The sequence below is a fragment of the Oncorhynchus gorbuscha genome, linkage group LG02 (genome assembly GCF_021184085.1).
Source record: "Oncorhynchus gorbuscha isolate QuinsamMale2020 ecotype Even-year linkage group LG02, OgorEven_v1.0, whole genome shotgun sequence".
Classification (NCBI taxonomy): Eukaryota; Metazoa; Chordata; class Actinopteri; order Salmoniformes; family Salmonidae; genus Oncorhynchus; species Oncorhynchus gorbuscha.
In genome coordinates this window covers 105116397-105135592 of record NC_060174.1, presented here as the reverse complement: position 1 = coordinate 105135592, position 19196 = coordinate 105116397, and the positions used below count along the sequence as shown (strand labels likewise).

Below are 19196 nucleotides of genomic sequence, written 5' to 3'. Positions count from 1 at the left end.
CATAAGATAGATGGTTACTTAAGGCAAAAATTGAAAAGAGGGCGGTTGTTCGGGGTGGATGGGTCAACGTATAACGTGGACAACAAAAGCATTTTAGCTAACTGGCTACTTACAACTTTTTTAGCTAATTTGCAACTACTTAGCATGTTATATAACCCCTCCCATAACCTTAACTCTTTAACCTAAATCCTAAGCTTAACAATAACATTAACCAAAACCCCTAGCTAACGTTAGCGAACCACACTGTATATACACAAAAGTATAGGAGCAACAACGGCTCAACAGCGAAATGGTAGGCCACACAAGCTCACAGAACAGGACCGCATAGTGCTGAAGCACGTACCGCGTAAAAATCGTCTGTCCTCGGTTGCAACACTCACTACCGAGTTCCAAACTGCCTCTGGAAGCAACGTCAGCACAATAACTGTTTGTAGGGAGCATCATGAAATGGGTTTCCATGGCCAAACAAGCCAAAGAGATCACACTTCACAATGCCAAGTGTTGGATGGAGTGGTGTAAAGCTCGCTGCCATTGGACTCTGGAGCAGTTGGAAACATGTTCTCTAGAGTGATGAATCACGCTTCACTGTCTGGCAGTCCGACAGACCAATCTGGGTTTGGAGGATGCAAAGGAGAACGCTACCTGCCTGAATGCATAGTGCCAACTGTAAAGTTTGGTGGAGGAAGAATAATGGTCTGGGGCTGTTTTTCATGGTTCGGGCTAGGCCCTTTAGTTCCAGTGAAGGGAAATCTGAACACTACAGCATACAATGACATTCTAGATGATTTCGCGCTTCCAACTTTGTGGCAACAGTTTGAAGAAGTCCCTTTCCTGTTTCAGCATGACAATGCCCCCGTGCACAAAGCAAGGTCCATACAGAAATGATTTATCGAGATCAGTGTGGAAGAACTTGACTGGCCTGCACAGAACCCTGACCTCAACCCCATCAAACACCGTTGGGATGAATTGGAACACAGACTGCGACCCAGGCTTAATCGCCCAACATCAGTGTCCGACCTCACTAACGCTCTTGTGGATGAATGGTAGCTAGTCCCCGCAGCAATGTTCCAACATCTAGTGGAAAACCACATGCAACTGTATCAAAAAGAAATATGTTGTAAGGCTAACTAAAAAGCAGCATTCCCCAAGAGAGGATGGCTTTCACTTCAGCAGTAATAAATTCATGAACTTCTTTGAGGAAAAGATCTTGATCATAAGAAAGCAAATTACGGACTCCTTTTAAATCTGCGTATTCCGTTAGCCTTGCAACTGTATCAAGTAAGAAGGGCTATATAAATACATTTGATTTGATTTGATACTGTGTCCACATACTTTTGTCTTGGATTTACATAGAGAATAATACAAAATGCTCAGAGACCAGGTTGGAATAGTACTCTGCACTGTAACAAAGACACAGGATCGCACAGGGTGAGGCTGAAACAGAACCCTATGGCCTATACAGTGCACTACTTTCCTATTCATATATAGTGCATCACTTTTGACAAGCGCCCTGGTCAAAAGTAGTGCACTATATAAGGAATAGTGTGCCATTTCGGACACAGCATAATACTGCCTCTGTGCAGACAATCCGTGTGGGTAAAGCATAAGAAACTAACTCAACTGACTCAACTGTAACTCTACCAACATTTGAGTGCTTACAGAGGACCACAAAGATGTGAATTAGAAGTGAACACATGTTGATTCAATAAGAGGTGGTGTACCCCAGGCCTAGACCAGAGTACCTCATTTGGCCCCAGCCGGCCAAACGTCATCACAGACTACACTCAGAGTGGAGTTGGGATTTGTGTTCACCTGAAGGAAAAATAAACAGGGATCTTATCGTTGCTGGATTAGAACTGTCATCGTCTCCAGGTAAGTAAGTTGAGCTGAGTGAACAACAGCAGTCAGAAGCCTATCGATCACTTCACACCTTCAGGGAAATACTGTAATGTCAGCCATCACTTCCACAACCCTGATCAACCTTGTCACCCAGAATGCAGCCCAAATGGCACCCAATTTGCCATATACTTAACTGTCCTACTTTGGCCAGTGTCCTTTGGGCCCTGATCAAAAGTTGTGGACAATATGGAGAATAGGATGCCTTTTGGAATGCACTCTCAGTAAAACAGGAATCTAGAAACTACTTTCTTACCAAAATAAAACTGTCACACTGTAATGCACTCCTCCTTCCAGGTCAAGTCCAACGTTATCGTTCAGATCTAACGTGACATATCACAGAAACACACAGTGTTATAAGGAAAGAAAGGCCTCGTTGCCTCAATGTAAATGAAGGATTCCTCTGATCTTCTCAGCAGCACTGCTATGGAAACACAGCTCTAGAAATACATGTTATCCAGAATCAATGTCACACATACACTCTTAGGGACAAAAAGGGTCCTTGGGTGTCCTCATAGGAGAACCCTTTCAATAACACTTTTTGGTTAGAAGTAGAACCCTTTTGGGTTCCATGTAGAACCCTTTCTACAGAAGGTTCTAAATGGAACCAAAAAGGGTTTTTAAAAGGGTTCTCCCTACGGGGACAGCCGAAGAACCCTTTTGGAACCATATTTTCTAAGAGTGTACACACACACACACACACACACACACACACACACACACACACACACACACACACACACACACACACACACACACACACACACACACACACACACACACACACACACACACACACACACACACAAACATTAACGCAAATGTAGGGTGAGCATATATTTCTTATAAAATCCACTGTACTCCTCTTCACCACCATGTCTGATATTGGACATTCCCCCATGGAAAAGGCCATGTACTTTCTTATCAATTAAGGCTGTCTGCAGCATCTGGTTATCCATTCAAAATGCCTCCTGCACCTGGTGAGTGAGGACAGACAAGACCCTACAGTACCTCATCTGTCCTCCCTTTCTTTTCCGCTAGGGAAATACATTGACTTAGCCTTGCTTTAGTTCCCCAACAACACAAATACATGTAAGAATCAAAATGAGAACGAGAAAACTACGCACCACAGAGTGAGAAAACTACGCACCACAGTGTGGAAAAACTACGCACCACAGTGTGGAAAAACTACGCACCACAGTGTGGAAAAACTACGCACCACAGTGTGGAAAAACTACGCACCACAGTGTGGAAAAACTACGCACCACAGAGAGGAAAAACTACGCACCACAGAGTGGAAAAACTACGCACCACAGAGTGGAAAAACTACGCACCACAGAGTGGAAAAACTACGCACCACAGAGTGGAAAAACTACGCACCACAGAGTGGAAAAACTACGCACCACAGAGTGGAAAAACTACGCACCACAGAGAGGAAAAACTACGCACCACAGAGTGGAAAAACTACGCACCACAGAGTGGAAAAACTACGCACCACAGAGTGGAAAAACTACGCACCACAGAGTGGAAAAACTACGCACCACAGAGTGGAAAAACTACGCACCACAGAGTGGAAAAACTACGCACCACAGAGTGGAAAAACTACGCACCACAGAGTGGAAAAACTACGCACCACAGAGTGGAAAAACTATGCACCACAGAGTGAGGGGCCTGGCTTGAAGAATAGTTGGAGAGGGAAGACGTGGTCTTTACTGTCATTTGTACTGTACATGTATGCCTATGGTTTTGGCATGTCCATTCTGCCCAGTAAGGGCATGAGTAAATGATACAAATATGGCTTTTAAATGCAGCTTTTGATCTCGACTATTGAACATGCATGGAATGCATTGTTTGATGTTTAATCCCGGTGTTCAGTATGAAATATTAAAATGGGGAGTTTTTCCAGCAACTTCAGAACTTGGCTGGCTCTAATAATTTAGGGAACTAGAAATCTATCAGCTTGATCAAATGTTTGGGTGGAGAAGTTGGCACTCTAACCCCTTAACCAGTAGCGTATCGGCAGGCAGGAAGAAAAACAATAAAAATATGTATTGTATGTCAACACTATTGTTACGGAAGAATGTTGATATTCTGTCATCACACAAAACAGCATAACAACGAGTAATAACAAAGGCAGCTTCCACTATAGCGACAGCATTATAGGTCTAGCAGATCAATAACTTATTACATTATAGTGACCGAGATCGACAAGATTACAAAAAAAAGATGGCCTGAGATTGAACCCTGTTTGTCTTATGGGGGGGGGGGGGGGGGGGTTCTTTGGTGGTTTGGGAGTGTTAACTTCAGTTTGCCACGGTGAACGTGCCAAAGTCAAGCGAGCCAGGGTGGAAAACATGGTTAAAACAAGCCATAACCATCAGCTCAAACGGGGGCATGATGCCTGTGGTGCTCTTGATGCGAATCAGATTCAGTAACGACGTCAATGGAACGCAGACTGTGGGGGATTAGAAGGACGTTGGATTGGCATAGTCAACCAATCTGATCTAACTAAGTGGATATAAGTCAAATCCATCATGATGTATGTATTGTAACAGGCACACAATGTGGTTATTTAAGTCTGATTTGGATATACACTACGTACCCAAAAGTGTGTGGACACCCCTTCAAATGAGTTGATTCGGCTATCTCAGCCACACCCGTTGCTAACAGGTGTAGAAAATCAAGCACACAGCCATGCAATCTCTATAGACAAACATTTGCACCAGAATGGCCTGTACTGAATAGTTCAGTGACTTTAAAACTTGGCACCATCATAGGATGCCACCTTTTCCAAAAAATCTGTTCTGCAGATTTCTGCCCAGCTAGAGCTTCTTCGGTCAACTGTTAGTGCTGTTATTGTGAAGTGGAAACGTCCAGGAGCAACAACGGCTCAGCCATGAAGTGGCAGGCCACACAAGATCACAGAAGGAGACAGCTGAAGCGTGTAAAAATCTTCTGTCCCGGGTTGCAACACACACTACCGAGTTCCAAACCGCCTATGGAAGCAACATCAGCACGAGAACTGTTTTGTCAAAGCTTCATGAAATGGGTTTCATGGCATTGCAGCCGCACACAAGCCTAAGATCACCATGCGCAACGCCAAGAGTCGGCTGGAGGGGTGTAAAGCCCACCACTTTTGTACTCTGGAGCAGTGGAAACGTGTTCTCTGGAGGGATGAATCACGCTTCATTGTCTGGCAGTCCGACGGACAAATCTGGGTTTGGCGGATGCCAGGAGAATGCTACCGTCTGGTTTGCTTAATAAGGAATTTGAAATTATTTATACTTTTACTTTTGATATTTTAAGTATAAAAAGTAAATATAATTGCTAAAATATATTTAAAAACAGATCATTTTATTCAAGTAGTATTTTACTGGGTGACTTTTACTTGAGTCATTTTCTAACTTTGCTTTTACTGAAGTATGACAATTGGGTTATTTTTCCACCACTGCGATTCTGTGCTTCCAACTTTGTGGCAACAGTTTGGGGAAGGTCCTTTCCTGTTTCCGCATGACAAAGCGAGGTCCATACTGAAATGGTTTGTTGAGATCTGTGTGGAAAAACTTGACTGCCCTGCACATAGCCCTGATCTCAACCCCATCGAACACCTTTGGGATGAATTGGAACACTGTATGCGAGCCAGGCCTAATCGCCCAACATCAGTGCCCGACCTCACTAAAGCTCTTGTGGCTGAAGTCCCCAAAGCAATGTTTCAAAATCTAGTGGAAAGTCTTCCCAGAAGTGGAGGCTGTTCATGCAGCAAAAGGGAGACCAACACCATTTTAATGCCCATGATTTAGGAATGAGATGTTCCAACGAACATTTGAATGGCCATATAGTGTATTGATTGTTTTTTTCTGCATAACATTTAGAAGTTGTCCCTTTTCAGGTTTAGGATAAGTGACTGCAAAATGCTAACTCCCGTTCTTATAAAGTGGTAGCATAGTGGTGATGAGTCATTTAAAATGGAATGCTGTTGATTGGTGATGACATGAACATACTGTATATTGGGGTTGACATCCATCCAAGAATTATACACAGATTTTTACTTCAAAATAGTATTAAATAAGCATCTTTCCCATGGCATTTCCATTCACCACTTTACAGCATCTATACCAGACACAGTCCAATGGCCTGCCAGACCTATAACACAACATACTGTATCTCAACGGACTGAATCAATGTGACATAACTGATTAAAGATGCATGGGGTATTTTAGGCCAATAACCACACTTTGGAAAATGTATTACCACATAGTTATTGAAAGCCAAACTGGAAAAGGTAGCCAGTATGCACTCGACTTGAATTGCACGGCATATGATCAGGTGGACCTGGGAACCTTTATGACGTGACACGTACCTGCATGAGCTTCCCCTCTGCAGAGCCGGCGCTCCCTCCGACAAACAGCCCTTCCAGAATGATGGGTTTCCCCGTTGGCTCGGTTCTCAGCAGTGTCACCTTGATGACAGCCCTGAGGGCCGAGCGCTCCGTCTCGACGGCCGCCGCCAGCTCCAGGCCCGTCTGGCCAAACACCACCTGCAGGGCCGCCATGAGCAGCCACGGCCAGAGCCCGGCCAGTCGCCGCTGGAGAACGATCATTGGATCGGCTGTAGCGGCGGGCTCCGCGTGTACATCGTGGACTTCAAAAGCTGGTAACCACCAATGTTGATTCAGGACAAGAAATATATGGCCCAGCGCTGGTCCTCTGCTTTATGGGTTAGAAATGGTAGAAACCCGTGAAAACCACTCGAAATAGAGGGTTTTATCCAAAGTGTTAAGGCTCTCGGACTGCCGTGTTGTCTTGTGATTTTGTAATGAATTCTTATCCGTCTTTGAACGTTTGTTCCAGGTAAAAACAGTTAAACACGCCAAGTAAAGTGGTCTTCATATTCACTCACAAGAAAAAAATCTGAACGTTTGCTTCTAAATTATGGAATTGCTAACCATCAAATAAATATAACATACTTAGGCTAATAAGATAAGATTTAGATCATGTGTGTTAACCGGTATCACTAACAGGAGAGGCCAAACATTGCATGCACAAGTTCGACAACATCAAATCAATAATTGGAATAGCGTCGCTTATAGTTGAATAGACTTTACATTTAGTTCACCGTTCACATACAGCACGAGCTCCTTACATGAGATAAACAGCGGCCCGGTCCTCGTTTTCAACGTGCTTGTTAAAGTTATCATAGACAGATCGGTTCAGTCCGGGCACACGGCGGCTCTTGTAATCTTCAACCACTGGCAAGATTTCAATAAACATTTTGCAACAATGTTTGAACTTTAATTCGTGCCCAACCCACTATAGACATTCTACAGTTTTGCCTGATTTAAAACCAAAGTGTATCCAATGTACCGCTATTCCATTTCCAGAGCAAGAAAAAAGTCAAATCTGGCAGAGGGGCTCCAGATGCAACAAGTTGTCAAATACCTAAAAAGCAAATCCCCGACTCTTTACGCTGGATAGGATATTGTGACGATATCCCCACCCAGGGGTTTCAGAAACCAAGAGGAACAAAGTCAGGTTGATGTTGGTTTATATGACGGATTCCACGATGAAAGGCGACAATACAGTAAACGACGAAAATGCAATAGTAACTTTCATAGGCTCCGTAGCGACAATCTTTTGACAAAAAATGCCCCTGTAAAGTTGACAACGGAGATTTCCGGACTCTTGAAAAGTTGAACTAATCCAATGGAATCGTTGCATTAGTTACTTAACATGTAACTAGTTAATTAATTAGGAGTATAAATCTCGTGTCGTTTCTGCAGCCAAAATTATGTCTATCGCCCACTAAAGTTGCGACGCATCTAAAACCTGTTCGCTCCTTGGCAGCCTCCAAAAAAGTATTTTCCCCGAGTTCCACGTCTGAAAGTTGTAACAATTCTGAAAACAGATCCTTCCCGCTGCTGCTTAAACAAATATAATATAAACTTCAGTATTTAAAAAAGAGGTACTGAAAATAAAGGTTTAACAAATGTATAATCGCTTAAACGCGAGTCGTTAAAACACTAATATTGGTCATACACATTTTGAAAAGTTTCAAAAAGACACGAGTGTACATTTACTAAGACCTGAAGCATGCCTCGTCGAGTCTCCCTCCCCTGGGATCTCATCGACTGTGTCTGTCTACCTGCTGACTGCCTGTCACCGAGGGTGGAGCTGCACTTCCAACACAGACGACACCGGGCGCCCTCCAGCGGACAACACTGGTAACAGCCTGGCGTCACTTTTTCATCTCCTTTAATAATAGATAAAAGATCCCGGAATGGACCCTTTACCAGTAGAGACTGTAGCCCACTTTTGAGGCCTCCATACAAACAACAAGATGCAAGAAATGAAACGCAAAGAACCTCTGAATTATATCACATTTTAATCATAATAATCTTTTAACATTATAAACCAATTATATCATGTCCAAAAGTCAGAAATTATTTTAAAATAATTAACGGTTAAAACAGACAAACTTTTTGGTGTCAAACTAAAACAAATGAGGAATAAACATTAAAAGGTACTTGTTCTTTAACCTAAAAATGACAAATAAATCTTGGTATGCATTAATTAATTCCAAGATTAAGCATTCAGAATAAAACTGTCATATGCCAATTAAAATGCTGTAAAGGTTATCATATAAATACGAATAAATTAGAACAGGGCTGAACTATGTACAATGTCCAATATGTGTACTATCAGGAAAATATATATTTCTTTATCAGTGACATACAAGTAACATAGGTAAAGGTATTTCAACAAGAAGCTACAGCAAATTCAGACTTGAGCATGAGTAGCAAAACTGAAAACTTGGGACATCCTGGTCCGACTATGGTCAACATTCTTGCGTGCATGCCACTTCAACCAACAAGTTCAGATCTAAAAGATGAAATTAAAATGTGTACATTAATTTTGTCACGATCCCCCTGATCTATCCCTCACCGTTGACATGACTGTGTATTGTTTTATTAAAACGGAGAAGCTGCGGATCAGACTTCTCTGGACCCTTCTTCCCAACAGCTAAAGGTCCCAACAGCATCTGCGCATGTTCGCAGGACTCTATCTTACACACAGGCTACTCTAGAGAATGGTGAAGCTCGTTTAATTACGTTAGATCAAAGCTAAATCATTGTCTGCAATATCACAACGATAGTATTCTAACAACAAAAACAGAACTGAATATAATAGCATAGTACGATTGACAATGAGAAATGTGAACGGGGGGCGCCACAAAAACCGGCACGTGAAATGGATGTAAAGAAACACATGCATTGAACTTGATATGAATCTTCATCTCCGGGGGATCGATCCTCTGCCTATTTTTTATTTACCAAGGAAAGTCCCATGAAGATATAGAATCTCTTTTACAAGGGACTACTGGCCAAGATAGCAGCAGCAAGGATTATGCAGAAGTTTAAGTAGATAGTTGTCTTACCAGGAGATTTAGTTTGCTGTCTGGTGCTTGTTCTCCAGGCTGAGGCTGCAGACAGTAACATCATGTAGAACACTGCAGACGTCTGAGTCCAGCACCTGGATCTCCTTCACCTTGGTGATGTACTCTGATGCTTCCTCAGGGCACTGGGGAAATCACAGCATGATCCATCTCCTATTATACAACAGAGCTCATCAGGACCGCTGATGACCATCCATACCATACCTGTTTAATAATTAAGTTGATTACTAAGTCATAAGGACTGAGTATTTTTGCTTTCTCTTTCCACTCAGTTATAAATACGCTGGTTTTGTAAATTGTATATCCTCACTGTAAATCAGTCTATACTCTATAGTTGTATGTTTGCTGTATTTATATTGTATAATTATGTATGTTGACTTTGTGTACATTTCTCTGTCGATACATTTGTCTATTTCTGGCAGCACCTATTCAAATTCCAGGTATGTGTAAATGTACTTGGCAAATAAAAGTGATTCTGATTCTGGTAGATATAGCCTCCATGTGACAGGTTTTTACAATACTAAACTAGCTTACCTTCTGATAGGCATCCAGTCACAGGTTTTTACAAAACTAAGCTAGCTTACCTTCTGATAGGCATCCACAGACACAGGTTTTTACAATACTATGCTAGCTTACCTTCTGATAGGCATCCAGTCACAGGTTTTTACAAAACTAAGCTAGCTTACCTTCTGATAGGCATCCACAGACACAGGTTTTTACAATACTATGCTAGCTTACCTTCTGATAGGCATCCAGTCACAGGTTTTTACAAAACTAAGCTAGCTTACCTTCTGATAGGCATCCACAGACACAGGTTTTTACAATACTATGCTAGCTTACCTTCTGATAGGCATCCAGTCACAGGTTTTTACAAAACTAAGCTAGCTTACCTTCTGATAGGCATCCACAGACACAGGTTTTTACAATACTATGCTAGCTTACCTTCTGATAGGCATCCAGTCAGGTTTTTACAAAACTAAGGTTTTCTGATAGGCATCCACAGACACAGGTTTTTACAATACTATGCTAGCTTACCTTCTGATAGGCATCCAGTCACAGGTTTTTACAAAACTAAGCTAGCTTACCTTCTGATAGGCATCCACAGACACAGGTTTTTACAATACTATGCTAGCTTACCTTCTGATAGGCATCCAGTCACAGGTTTTTACAAAACTAAGCTAGCTTACCTTCTGATAGGCATCCACAGACACAGGTTTTTACAATACTAAACTAGCTTACCTTCTGATAGGCATCCAGTCACAGGTTTTTACAATACTATGCTAGCTTACCTTCTGATAGGCATCCACAGACACAGGTTTGTCCTCCCTCTTCACTGCTTGCTCAGCCTTGGGACCACCGACAGTGATGGCTATTCCCTGAGGAGGAACGTTCCCCGGGACTGCTATAATGATGGGCCCGCGTGAAGTCACTGGGCTGGAGTTAAAAGAGGAGTCAAGCTGGGAGGAGACAGTGACTGTGTGAGGGGAGCTGTGTATGGTGGTGATGGGCTGGGGCCCTGATGATGTAGAGGTGGACAGGACCGGCTGCTGGCGCTCTGGAGTCTCCACTTTGACCATGCGTATTTTGGGGGAATTGTGGTGCAACTCGTCCACTAGCTGGAAGACTGTGTCCAGGTTGACATCGCTCTTCTTGGTCTCCTGGGTTTCACTGCTCTGCCAGTCCTGGTTTTGATTGCCAGGATACAGAAAGCCCACAGGACAGTTTGGCTAGAAATGGGATTAAAAATATATATTTCAAGCATGAAATGTTGACTCATATGCTCCGCATATTTTCACCCATATGAATTCTAGATCCCACTGGAAAGATTCGCAGACATGCTGCTTCATGGGTAGTAGTTAGATTCCCACCTACCTGGTAATAGCTGTAATGGGAGTATGAGGGAGTTGTCTGGTGGGCACTATGGCAGTCCGAGTTCATTGAGCCTGGGGGGCAGCATTGGCACACTGATGCTGAAAAAAACAAACACAATCAAGCAGTATATAAATAAACTTCTATGACTGTTTACGAGGAAATCACAGTGTTTCTCTATTCAACTAATGGGTGCTTCCATGGTATGGTTTATTATAGTTACCAGGGGAATAGAATCCAGGTCGGTACTGAGCATGGTGAGGGATCAAGCTGTTTGCCAGGCTTTGTGAACCCTGCTGGATGTGCACAGTAGTCGGACTGGACTGCACAGTGCAGGAAGTGTCTGAAGGGAACCGGTGGATGACAGATATGGGGATTCCCTTGTCTGTGTAGAAGGTGCTGGGGGAGGGGGCATCCCCATGACCCATGATCCAGCCGCGGGGTGGGATAGGGGTCCGATCATAGTCCTTCATGGGCTGGGTTCTGCTTTGGTGGTACTGTTGGTAAGGAGATGGTCGTTTTACCTGACCAACAAACATGGAACCTGTGGAAACATTGAATGACAGCAATATCATGAGTATCATGGCTGAGAAGTTACGGCACACAAGTTATGGCACAAAAAATTATGTTATTTGAGTAATTTGCTATTAAATTATAGTTGCTACTCGTTTTGGTTTAAAATACAAAGTACAGGTATGATTGACAATTTGAGTGTACCTCTTTTATCTACTTTAACTCTCTCCTCACCACCATCACCATTTGCCATGAGTCGGTGGAAACGATTTGCTGGGGGCCGGCAGTTCACTTCTAGGCCAGCTTCCATCTTCGCCTTGTTTTTGCTTGTCAGCCTCTTAAGATTCACCAGCAGTTCGGGATGATCTTGTTTGAAGTTCGGGTTGTGGAAGTGGTGTTTTATCCCATCCATCGGAGATGAGACATCATTCTTCTCCGAGGCCCCGGGGCCATGGACCACCTTCCTGAACCCATAAAGATTCAGCTGGCGGTTGAAGCTTGTAAAGTTGGTTGTTTTGAAAAAGTCAGTGGTGTCAAACGTTTGTTTCTGGGGTGACAGCAGCTCTGATTCAAATAGCTGCTGGTCGATTATCAAACCCTCACCACAGGGATCCCAACGTATCGATCGATTTTTGGGGTTATTCACCAAACGCCACAATTTCGCTGGGAAATTGTTGGGATTGATGGGGATGGTGAGGCGTTCCTCTTCGAGCTCCATATTTTCGCCTGTTTGAGAAACAAAAAAAAAAATACAAAAATCAGTGACAACTTATCAAGTGTATATTAATGTCTAATTAAAGAAGCTATCTAAATCGTTTTTTTTTGTTCTCGATTCAATTGGCAAACTGCTAGCTAACATCGTTAGCTTAGTAACGTTACTTGTAGCTAACGTTAGCTAGCTCCTCGTTCGTTATCAAACTAGCTTAAACGGTTATCGAGTACTTTAAGGCAAGTCAACGGAAATAACGGAAGTTTAATAAACTACAATGTATATCTAAATATTCATAATGTGATTATTTTCTGTAAATGTGTGTAATTATATGTAGTCTTGTTTAACACACAATAATAGCTTTGATCAATCTCCCTCAGAACCGTTGAAAATATTCCGGAACAGTTGATTTAGAATCCGTTCAAATTCCACGAAAAAAAAAAACGTTCCAACATCCTCGAGCGCGATGATGAATCAAAGACGAAGCTCGCGCTATGGACGTTCACGAGTATTTCCGAGTTGAGGAAAAAAAGAGGGTCCGTTTTTATAACACATTCAGAATCAGATTCAGTGTATTTGTAGAGACACCATTACTCCAGTTGAATTACGATTTAATATATTTTCTTCCTTATATTTTCTTCCTAAAGTCAGTTAAAGAACAAATTCTTACTTTACGGCAGGTTAGCGTTTTTTTTCGTCATGAATTATTATTCTTTTTTTTCTTCCTTTAGTCAGTTAAAGAACAAATTCTTATTTTCCTAGGAACAGTTGGTTAACTGCCTGTTCAGGGGCAGAACACAGATTTGTACCTTGTCAGCTCGGGAATTTGAACTTGCAACCTTCCGGTTACTAGTCCAACGCTCTAACCACTAGGCTACCCTGCTGTCTCTACACTCTAACCACTAGGCTACCCTGCTGTCTCTACACTCTAACCACTAGGCTACCCTGCTGTCTCTACACTCTAACCACTAGGCTACCCTGCTGTCTCTACACTCTAACCACTAGACTACCTGCCTCCTCTACACTCTAACCACTAGACTACCTACACTCTAACCACTAGGCTACCCTGCTGTCTCTACACTCTAACCACTAGGCTACCCTGCTGTCTCTACACTCTAACCACTAGGCTACCCTGCTGTCTCTACACTCTAACCACTAGGCTACCCTGCTGTCTCTACACTCTAACCACTAGGCTACCCTGCTGTCTCTACACTCTAACCACTAGACTACCTGCCTCCTCTACACTCTAACCACTAGGCTACCTACACTCTAACCACTAGGCTACCCTGCTGTCTCTACACTCTAACCACTAGGCTACCCTGCTGTCTCTACACTCTAACCACTAGGCTACCCTGCTGTCTCTACCTAACCACTAGGCTACCCTGCTGTCTCTACACTCTAACCACTAGGCTACCCTGCTGTCTCTACACTCTAACCACTAGGCTACCCTGCTGTCTCTACACTCTAACCACTAGGCTACCCTGCCACCTCTACACTCTAACCACTAGTCTACCCTGCTGTCTCTACACTCTAACCACTAGGCTACCCTGCTGCCTCTACACTCTAACCACTAGGCTACCCTGCTGTCTCTACACTCTAACCACTAGGCTACCCTGCCGCCTCTACACTCTAACCACTAGTCTACCCTGCCACCTCTACACTCTAACCACTAGTCTACCCTGCCGCCCCAATGATAATGAATCGCTTCTTGTTGGGATGCGCTTGTTGAGATGCATATTTGGGAAACCTGTTTTGATATGTCAAATGGTGAAGTATGCTCTTGAAGAAATGGATTCTATCAAGAGTGATCCAGGAGTGGTCTTATTTCGATGAATTGTATTTCTGAAGAACAGAGGAAGATTGTGCTTCTACACCTGCATTGCTTGCTGTTTGGGGTTTTAGGCTGGGTTTCTGTACAGCACTTTGAGATATCAGCTGATGTACGAAGGGATATATAAATACATTTGATTTGATTTGATTGCAGTGGGCCTCAAAAGAATGGGAACAACAGAAGTTTTGTGTTTTGAACTTTGGTATAGAGCACCCTTCAAAGGAGATGTTCAAGTTGAAAACCGGAAGAGAATTCCTGGAGTGGTTGGTGCCCGGCGTCTGACCCGCTGGGTGAATGGAGAAAAGAAGAAAGTCTATCGGTCCTGTTTTTTTTTTAAATAAAGAACAAATAACTACAGTACGTATGTGAAGCTTGGTTATTGGAAGATACGCCATAAGACCTTTTAGCCCCAAACTAAGAATCGTAAAGGGTTTGGCCATGTTTCAAGTGTGTGTAGACGAACAGAGTATACTGAAGAAAGAGTATGTAAAATAATGACAGTGTTGCAATTGTGGTGCGGGATAATGTTCCTGGAGTGCTCTGTAAGGGAGAAGGAAATCGAGGTGGCAAAAGTTAGAGCGGTCAATCGAATCTCCGATGCGGAGACGATTTAAAATAAATGAGAACACAAATGATGCCAGTGAAGATGTGGTAGTGGACGCATCACAGCCTGTAATAAATGTTTGCTGCCAGACACAAGATACCTTGTGTGTTAAAGTGGATTTTTGTTTGCGATCATTTCCACAGTTATAAAATGTACAAGTCTCAAAGAAGTCGAATAAACTAGACATTATTGTAGCTGCAGCTGAAGATTTTGGGGACTGGAGCCGGAAGACCCACTCTCTCAGGTTGAGCCTGTATAGGGATCAGATCTGTTTTATTTATTTTTAACTGTAAAGTTGTTTGAGTGTTTTTTTTTTTAAATTTGAAAACATTTTTTATTCGTTTTTTGGTCAAAATCATATGATCGCCAATATACCATAGAAGAAGACATGGATTCTGTATATGTGCCATTCAGAGGGTGAACGGGCAATCAAAGTATTTAAATGCCTTTTTAATGTTTAACTTCACCTTTATTTAAGCATTTAGGCTAGTTGAGAACAAGTTCTCATTTACACCTGTGACCTGGCCAAGATAAAGCAACACATACAACAACACAGAGTTACACATGGAATAAACAAAAAAAAGTTCTATAATACAGTAGAAAAAGTCTATATACATTGTGTGCAAATGAGGTAAGATAAGGGAGGTAAAGGCAATAAATAGGTCCATGGTGGCAAAGTAATTGCAATATAGCAATTAAACACTGGAATGGTAGATGGGGTATGGTAGTAGGTGCCACGTGCACTGGTTTGTGCCAAGAACTGATTTTATTTTATTTGAACTGCTGCGTTTCTCATACTCCCTTGTGTATCAAGAACAGTCCACCACCCAAAGGACACCCAGCCAACTTGAAACAACCGTTGGAAGCATTGGAAGTTGTTCCTAATGTTTTAAGTATACTCCTTATACTAACTTACTTTCTGTTTTTCGTATGTTTATTTATCGTGTGTTTTTGTTATACCTTATGTTATTTTTTTGTACTACTATGTTATTGATTACTGCATTGTTGGTTTTAGGGATTGCAAGAAAGGCATTTCACTGTGCACGGGAAATTAAAACTCAAAACTGTGACCCGTAACCCGGAAGTACTTATTTCATCTTGCCAGTTTAACAGCGGGTGAAAATCAAAACAACGTCTTTGAAAAGCTTTTATTTTATAGCTTTTACAGATATATTTTCAAATATCAGCTGCTATTTTCTCGATGGCGTTGGAAACTTGTCCTAAGGACCTCCGCCATTTGCGGGCATGTCTTCTGTGCTCTCTTGTGAAGGTAAATACTAGCAAGCTAACGTTAGCAAAGCTGACCATCTGCTTTCTTCAACTGGCAGTGGCATACATTTGTAGACCCAAACTTACTCTGAGAGGTTGTCTTAGCTACTTACAATTTATCGAACGAAACGTTTTAAAAAGCTCGCTACTATCTATTAAACGTAACGTTTACTGAAATGTTTGTGTAACGGTGCTAACATGACTAGCTAACCAGTTTTCCATGTGTATTCATTGAATCCGTATTTCTCCTGTCCCCACACAGACTATTGACCAGTTTGAATATGATGGCTGTGACAACTGTGAGTCCTACCTTCAGATGAAGGGGAATCGAGAGATGGTCTACGAGTGTACAAGTTCCTCGTTTGATGGGTAATGTTCTCTACTTGATGACATGTTGATGATTTAGTGCCATTTCCGGACAGCAAGTGTGGGCTAATTGCTAAAGCATTCGATCTCTGTTTCCAGGGTCATAGCTCAGATGAGCCCCGAGGACAGCTGGGTGGCCAAGTGGCAAAGAATCAGTACGTTTGTTGTCATAGGTTATCCTGTTGGTATATGACTTTCTTTCAAACGTTTCCTTGAAGTATTTTTTTTTATATCATCTTTATTTAACTTGGCAAGTCAGTTAAGAACAAATTATCATTTACGATGACTGCCTAGGAACAGTGGGTTTAACTGCCTGTTCAGGGACAGAACAACAGATTTGACTCATACAGGACCACCTATAATGTTCTAGTGCTGTTTTGTATTTCTCTTTTCCTGTTCAGGTAACTTCAAGCCTGGTGTCTATGCTGTGACGGTGACAGGGAGGTTACCTCCAGGTATGTCACGTTCAAAGGCAGTGTGTTTTCTCAACCATCTACTATAGGAGCCATTGAGAAAATGTTGGCATATGTGTTCAAAAATCAGGAAACAAACTGCAGAATCCTCTTGGGTTCTCAAGCTGCTGTCATTGAATCCCATCTAGTGTGTGTGTGTGTGTCTCTCTCTCTCTCTCTCTCTGTCTCTGTCTCTCTCTGTCTCTCTCTCAACATTGTTCTTATTTCTGTCCTGCAGGGGTGGTGAGAGAGCTGAAGAGCAGAGGAGTGATCTACAAATCCAGAGACACCGCTGTTAAGACATAAGCCTGATCATTACCTCTCTACAGGGACAGACGGTCATCTTCAGCACAGCTTCACGATGCAACAACACATCCATAAACACAGTCTGTGGAGACTGATGTCGCTAATGGGTCTTTTCTGTTTGCCAAACACAAGTGCAAAGTCTGATTTTCATTTATGTGTAATGTCTCATAGAACTGTCTTGTTTAATTTGGTTATGGTGTCGATTTTGTTTTCAATGGGATGGGTTCACTCTGCTAGAATAGACATTCTCATATTATGCTATAATAAAAAAAATAGTATTTACAAACCTGGGGTGTATTTATCATAATAAACTCTACATTTTTTATAAAAACAATTTTAATCTCTGGCATCGGTCTTCAATGAACTCACTTGACATCATTACACCCCCCCCCCAGTAACAATATACAATCAATCACATGATGGGGCTGTGTAACTGCAGGTTCCCGAAATAATCTTTTAAATTAATGTGTCCATCGGGTGGCAGTCACGAGCTACACTAAACTAATGTATTTTCTACAAAGGTCAGCCATTAAATGACTGAAGGCCATTATTCAATCTGACTGCTTTAGTGTCGTTTTCATATTTTTGATTGAGCAAACCTATAACGCATTTACTGTGAGTGTGGTCTCAGCGAACCGGGAAACGTTGCTTTTAATCGGTGTATTGTCAGTAAAGTGCTATCAGATTGAATGTTGTCTTTAATGATAAGTCCCTCAATTGAGAGTTGGTACTATTTATTTAGGTCAATGTTTTTTCTATCACTAAAACAAACCTGACTGCAAATACAGCTGACTAGACAGATTGACAGTTTTTTTCCCCCATTATGAATCGGGTAAAAGAGTATATTTTCTGATCATGAAAGGACTCACAGCCTCCGTGACAGTTTTAAATGACATATTTTGAAACCATTTCACAGGATATGATTTAATTGATGTTCCTGCTTCGTGTGTCAGCTGTTGTCCAGTTACTGTATTGAGACCACGTTGTGTAGCTCAACAGGCCTTGTTATTAGGAAGTTGCCTCCTGTTGATGGGAATCATAGGCAAGAGGTCAGCAGTACACTTTACTACTCATATTACATCCTCGTGCTCTCTGTAAACTGGAAAGGGCACTGGGAAATAACATGAAAATAAGGTGATTGCGATTATTATTTTTTAGCTCAAACCAATCTTAATAGAAAATCGATTACTTTGAGTGTCTGTCTGCTTGGACAAAGATTCTTGGACAAAGATACTGTCTGCTTGGACAAAGATACTGTCTGCTTGGACAAAGATTCTTGGACAAAGATACTGTCTGCTTGGACAAAGATATTGTCTGCTTGGACAAAGATACTGTGCTTCAGAAGTGCAAGGAGGTAGTTTTATGAAGGGGAAAAAACAGGTCGTGGGTGAGGTGTATTTTTTTGGTCAGAAGAACCACATATCCTCTTGTCACGTTTGATTGAACACCTCTTTCCTTACTCTACACATGACAGACACACCCAACACCATGCTACCACCTCTTTCCTTCCTCTACACATGACAGACACACCCAACACCATGCTAACACCTCTTTCCTTCCTCTACACATGACAGACACACCCAACACCATGCTAACACCTCTTTCCTTCCTCTACACATGACAGACACACCCAACACCATGCTAACACCTCTTTCCTTCCTCTACACATGACAGACACACCCAACACCATGCTACCACCTCTTTCCTTCCTCTACACATGACAGACACACCCAACACCATGCTAACACCTCTTTCCTTCCTCTACACATGACAGACACACCCAACACCATGCTACCACCTCTTTCCTTCCTCTACACATGACAGACACACCCAACACCATGCTACCACCTCTTTCCTTCCTCTACACATGACAGACACACCCGACACCATGCTACCACCTCTTTCCTTCCTCTACACATGACAGACACA

The 19196-nt window shown here is 42.2% G+C and overlaps 3 protein-coding genes across 5 annotated transcripts in view; 1 reads left to right on the top strand and 2 right to left on the bottom strand.

Annotated features, from left to right (window-relative positions):
- Nucleotides 1-8017, bottom strand: part of LOC124014849 (E3 ubiquitin-protein ligase RNF43-like) — a 252329-nt gene extending 244312 nt beyond the window's left edge. The window contains exons 1-2 of the mRNA XM_046329869.1: nt 7039-8017; nt 6257-6605 (exon numbers count right to left, since the gene is read on the bottom strand). Coding sequence (XP_046185825.1) covers nt 6257-6605; nt 7039-7166 — 477 coding nt within the window. The 5' untranslated portion in view covers nt 7167-8017. The remainder of the gene's footprint in view (nt 1-6256; nt 6606-7038) is intronic.
- Nucleotides 8018-8260: 243 nt separating this feature from the next.
- Nucleotides 8261-12911, bottom strand: hsf5 (heat shock transcription factor family member 5). Of its 2 annotated transcripts, XM_046329870.1 has the most exons (7): nt 12792-12911; nt 11935-12456; nt 11441-11761; nt 11221-11318; nt 10638-11075; nt 9331-9473; nt 8261-8774 (listed from the first exon to the last, which is right to left on the bottom strand). In XM_046329870.1, exons 2-6 carry the CDS (start codon nt 12446-12448, stop codon nt 9339-9341), a joined length of 1506 nt encoding a protein of 501 aa, XP_046185826.1. In that variant the 5' UTR covers nt 12449-12456; nt 12792-12911; the 3' UTR covers nt 8261-8774; nt 9331-9338. The 2 variants fall into 2 exon arrangements, with proteins under 2 accessions (XP_046185826.1, XP_046185827.1); XM_046329871.1 differs by lacking the exon at nt 8261-8774 and having other exon boundaries at nt 9337-9501.
- Nucleotides 12912-15932: 3021 nt separating this feature from the next.
- Nucleotides 15933-17601, top strand: supt4h1 (SPT4 homolog, DSIF elongation factor subunit). Of its 2 annotated transcripts, none has more exons than XM_046298609.1 (5): nt 15933-16144; nt 16406-16512; nt 16609-16694; nt 16911-16964; nt 17200-17601. In XM_046298609.1, exons 1-5 carry the CDS (start codon nt 16076-16078, stop codon nt 17265-17267), a joined length of 384 nt encoding a protein of 127 aa, XP_046154565.1. In that variant the 5' UTR covers nt 15933-16075; the 3' UTR covers nt 17268-17601. The 2 variants fall into 2 exon arrangements, with proteins under 2 accessions (XP_046154565.1, XP_046154575.1); XM_046298619.1 differs by having other exon boundaries at nt 15942-16144; nt 16609-16664.
- Nucleotides 17602-19196: the final 1595 nt, after the last annotated feature.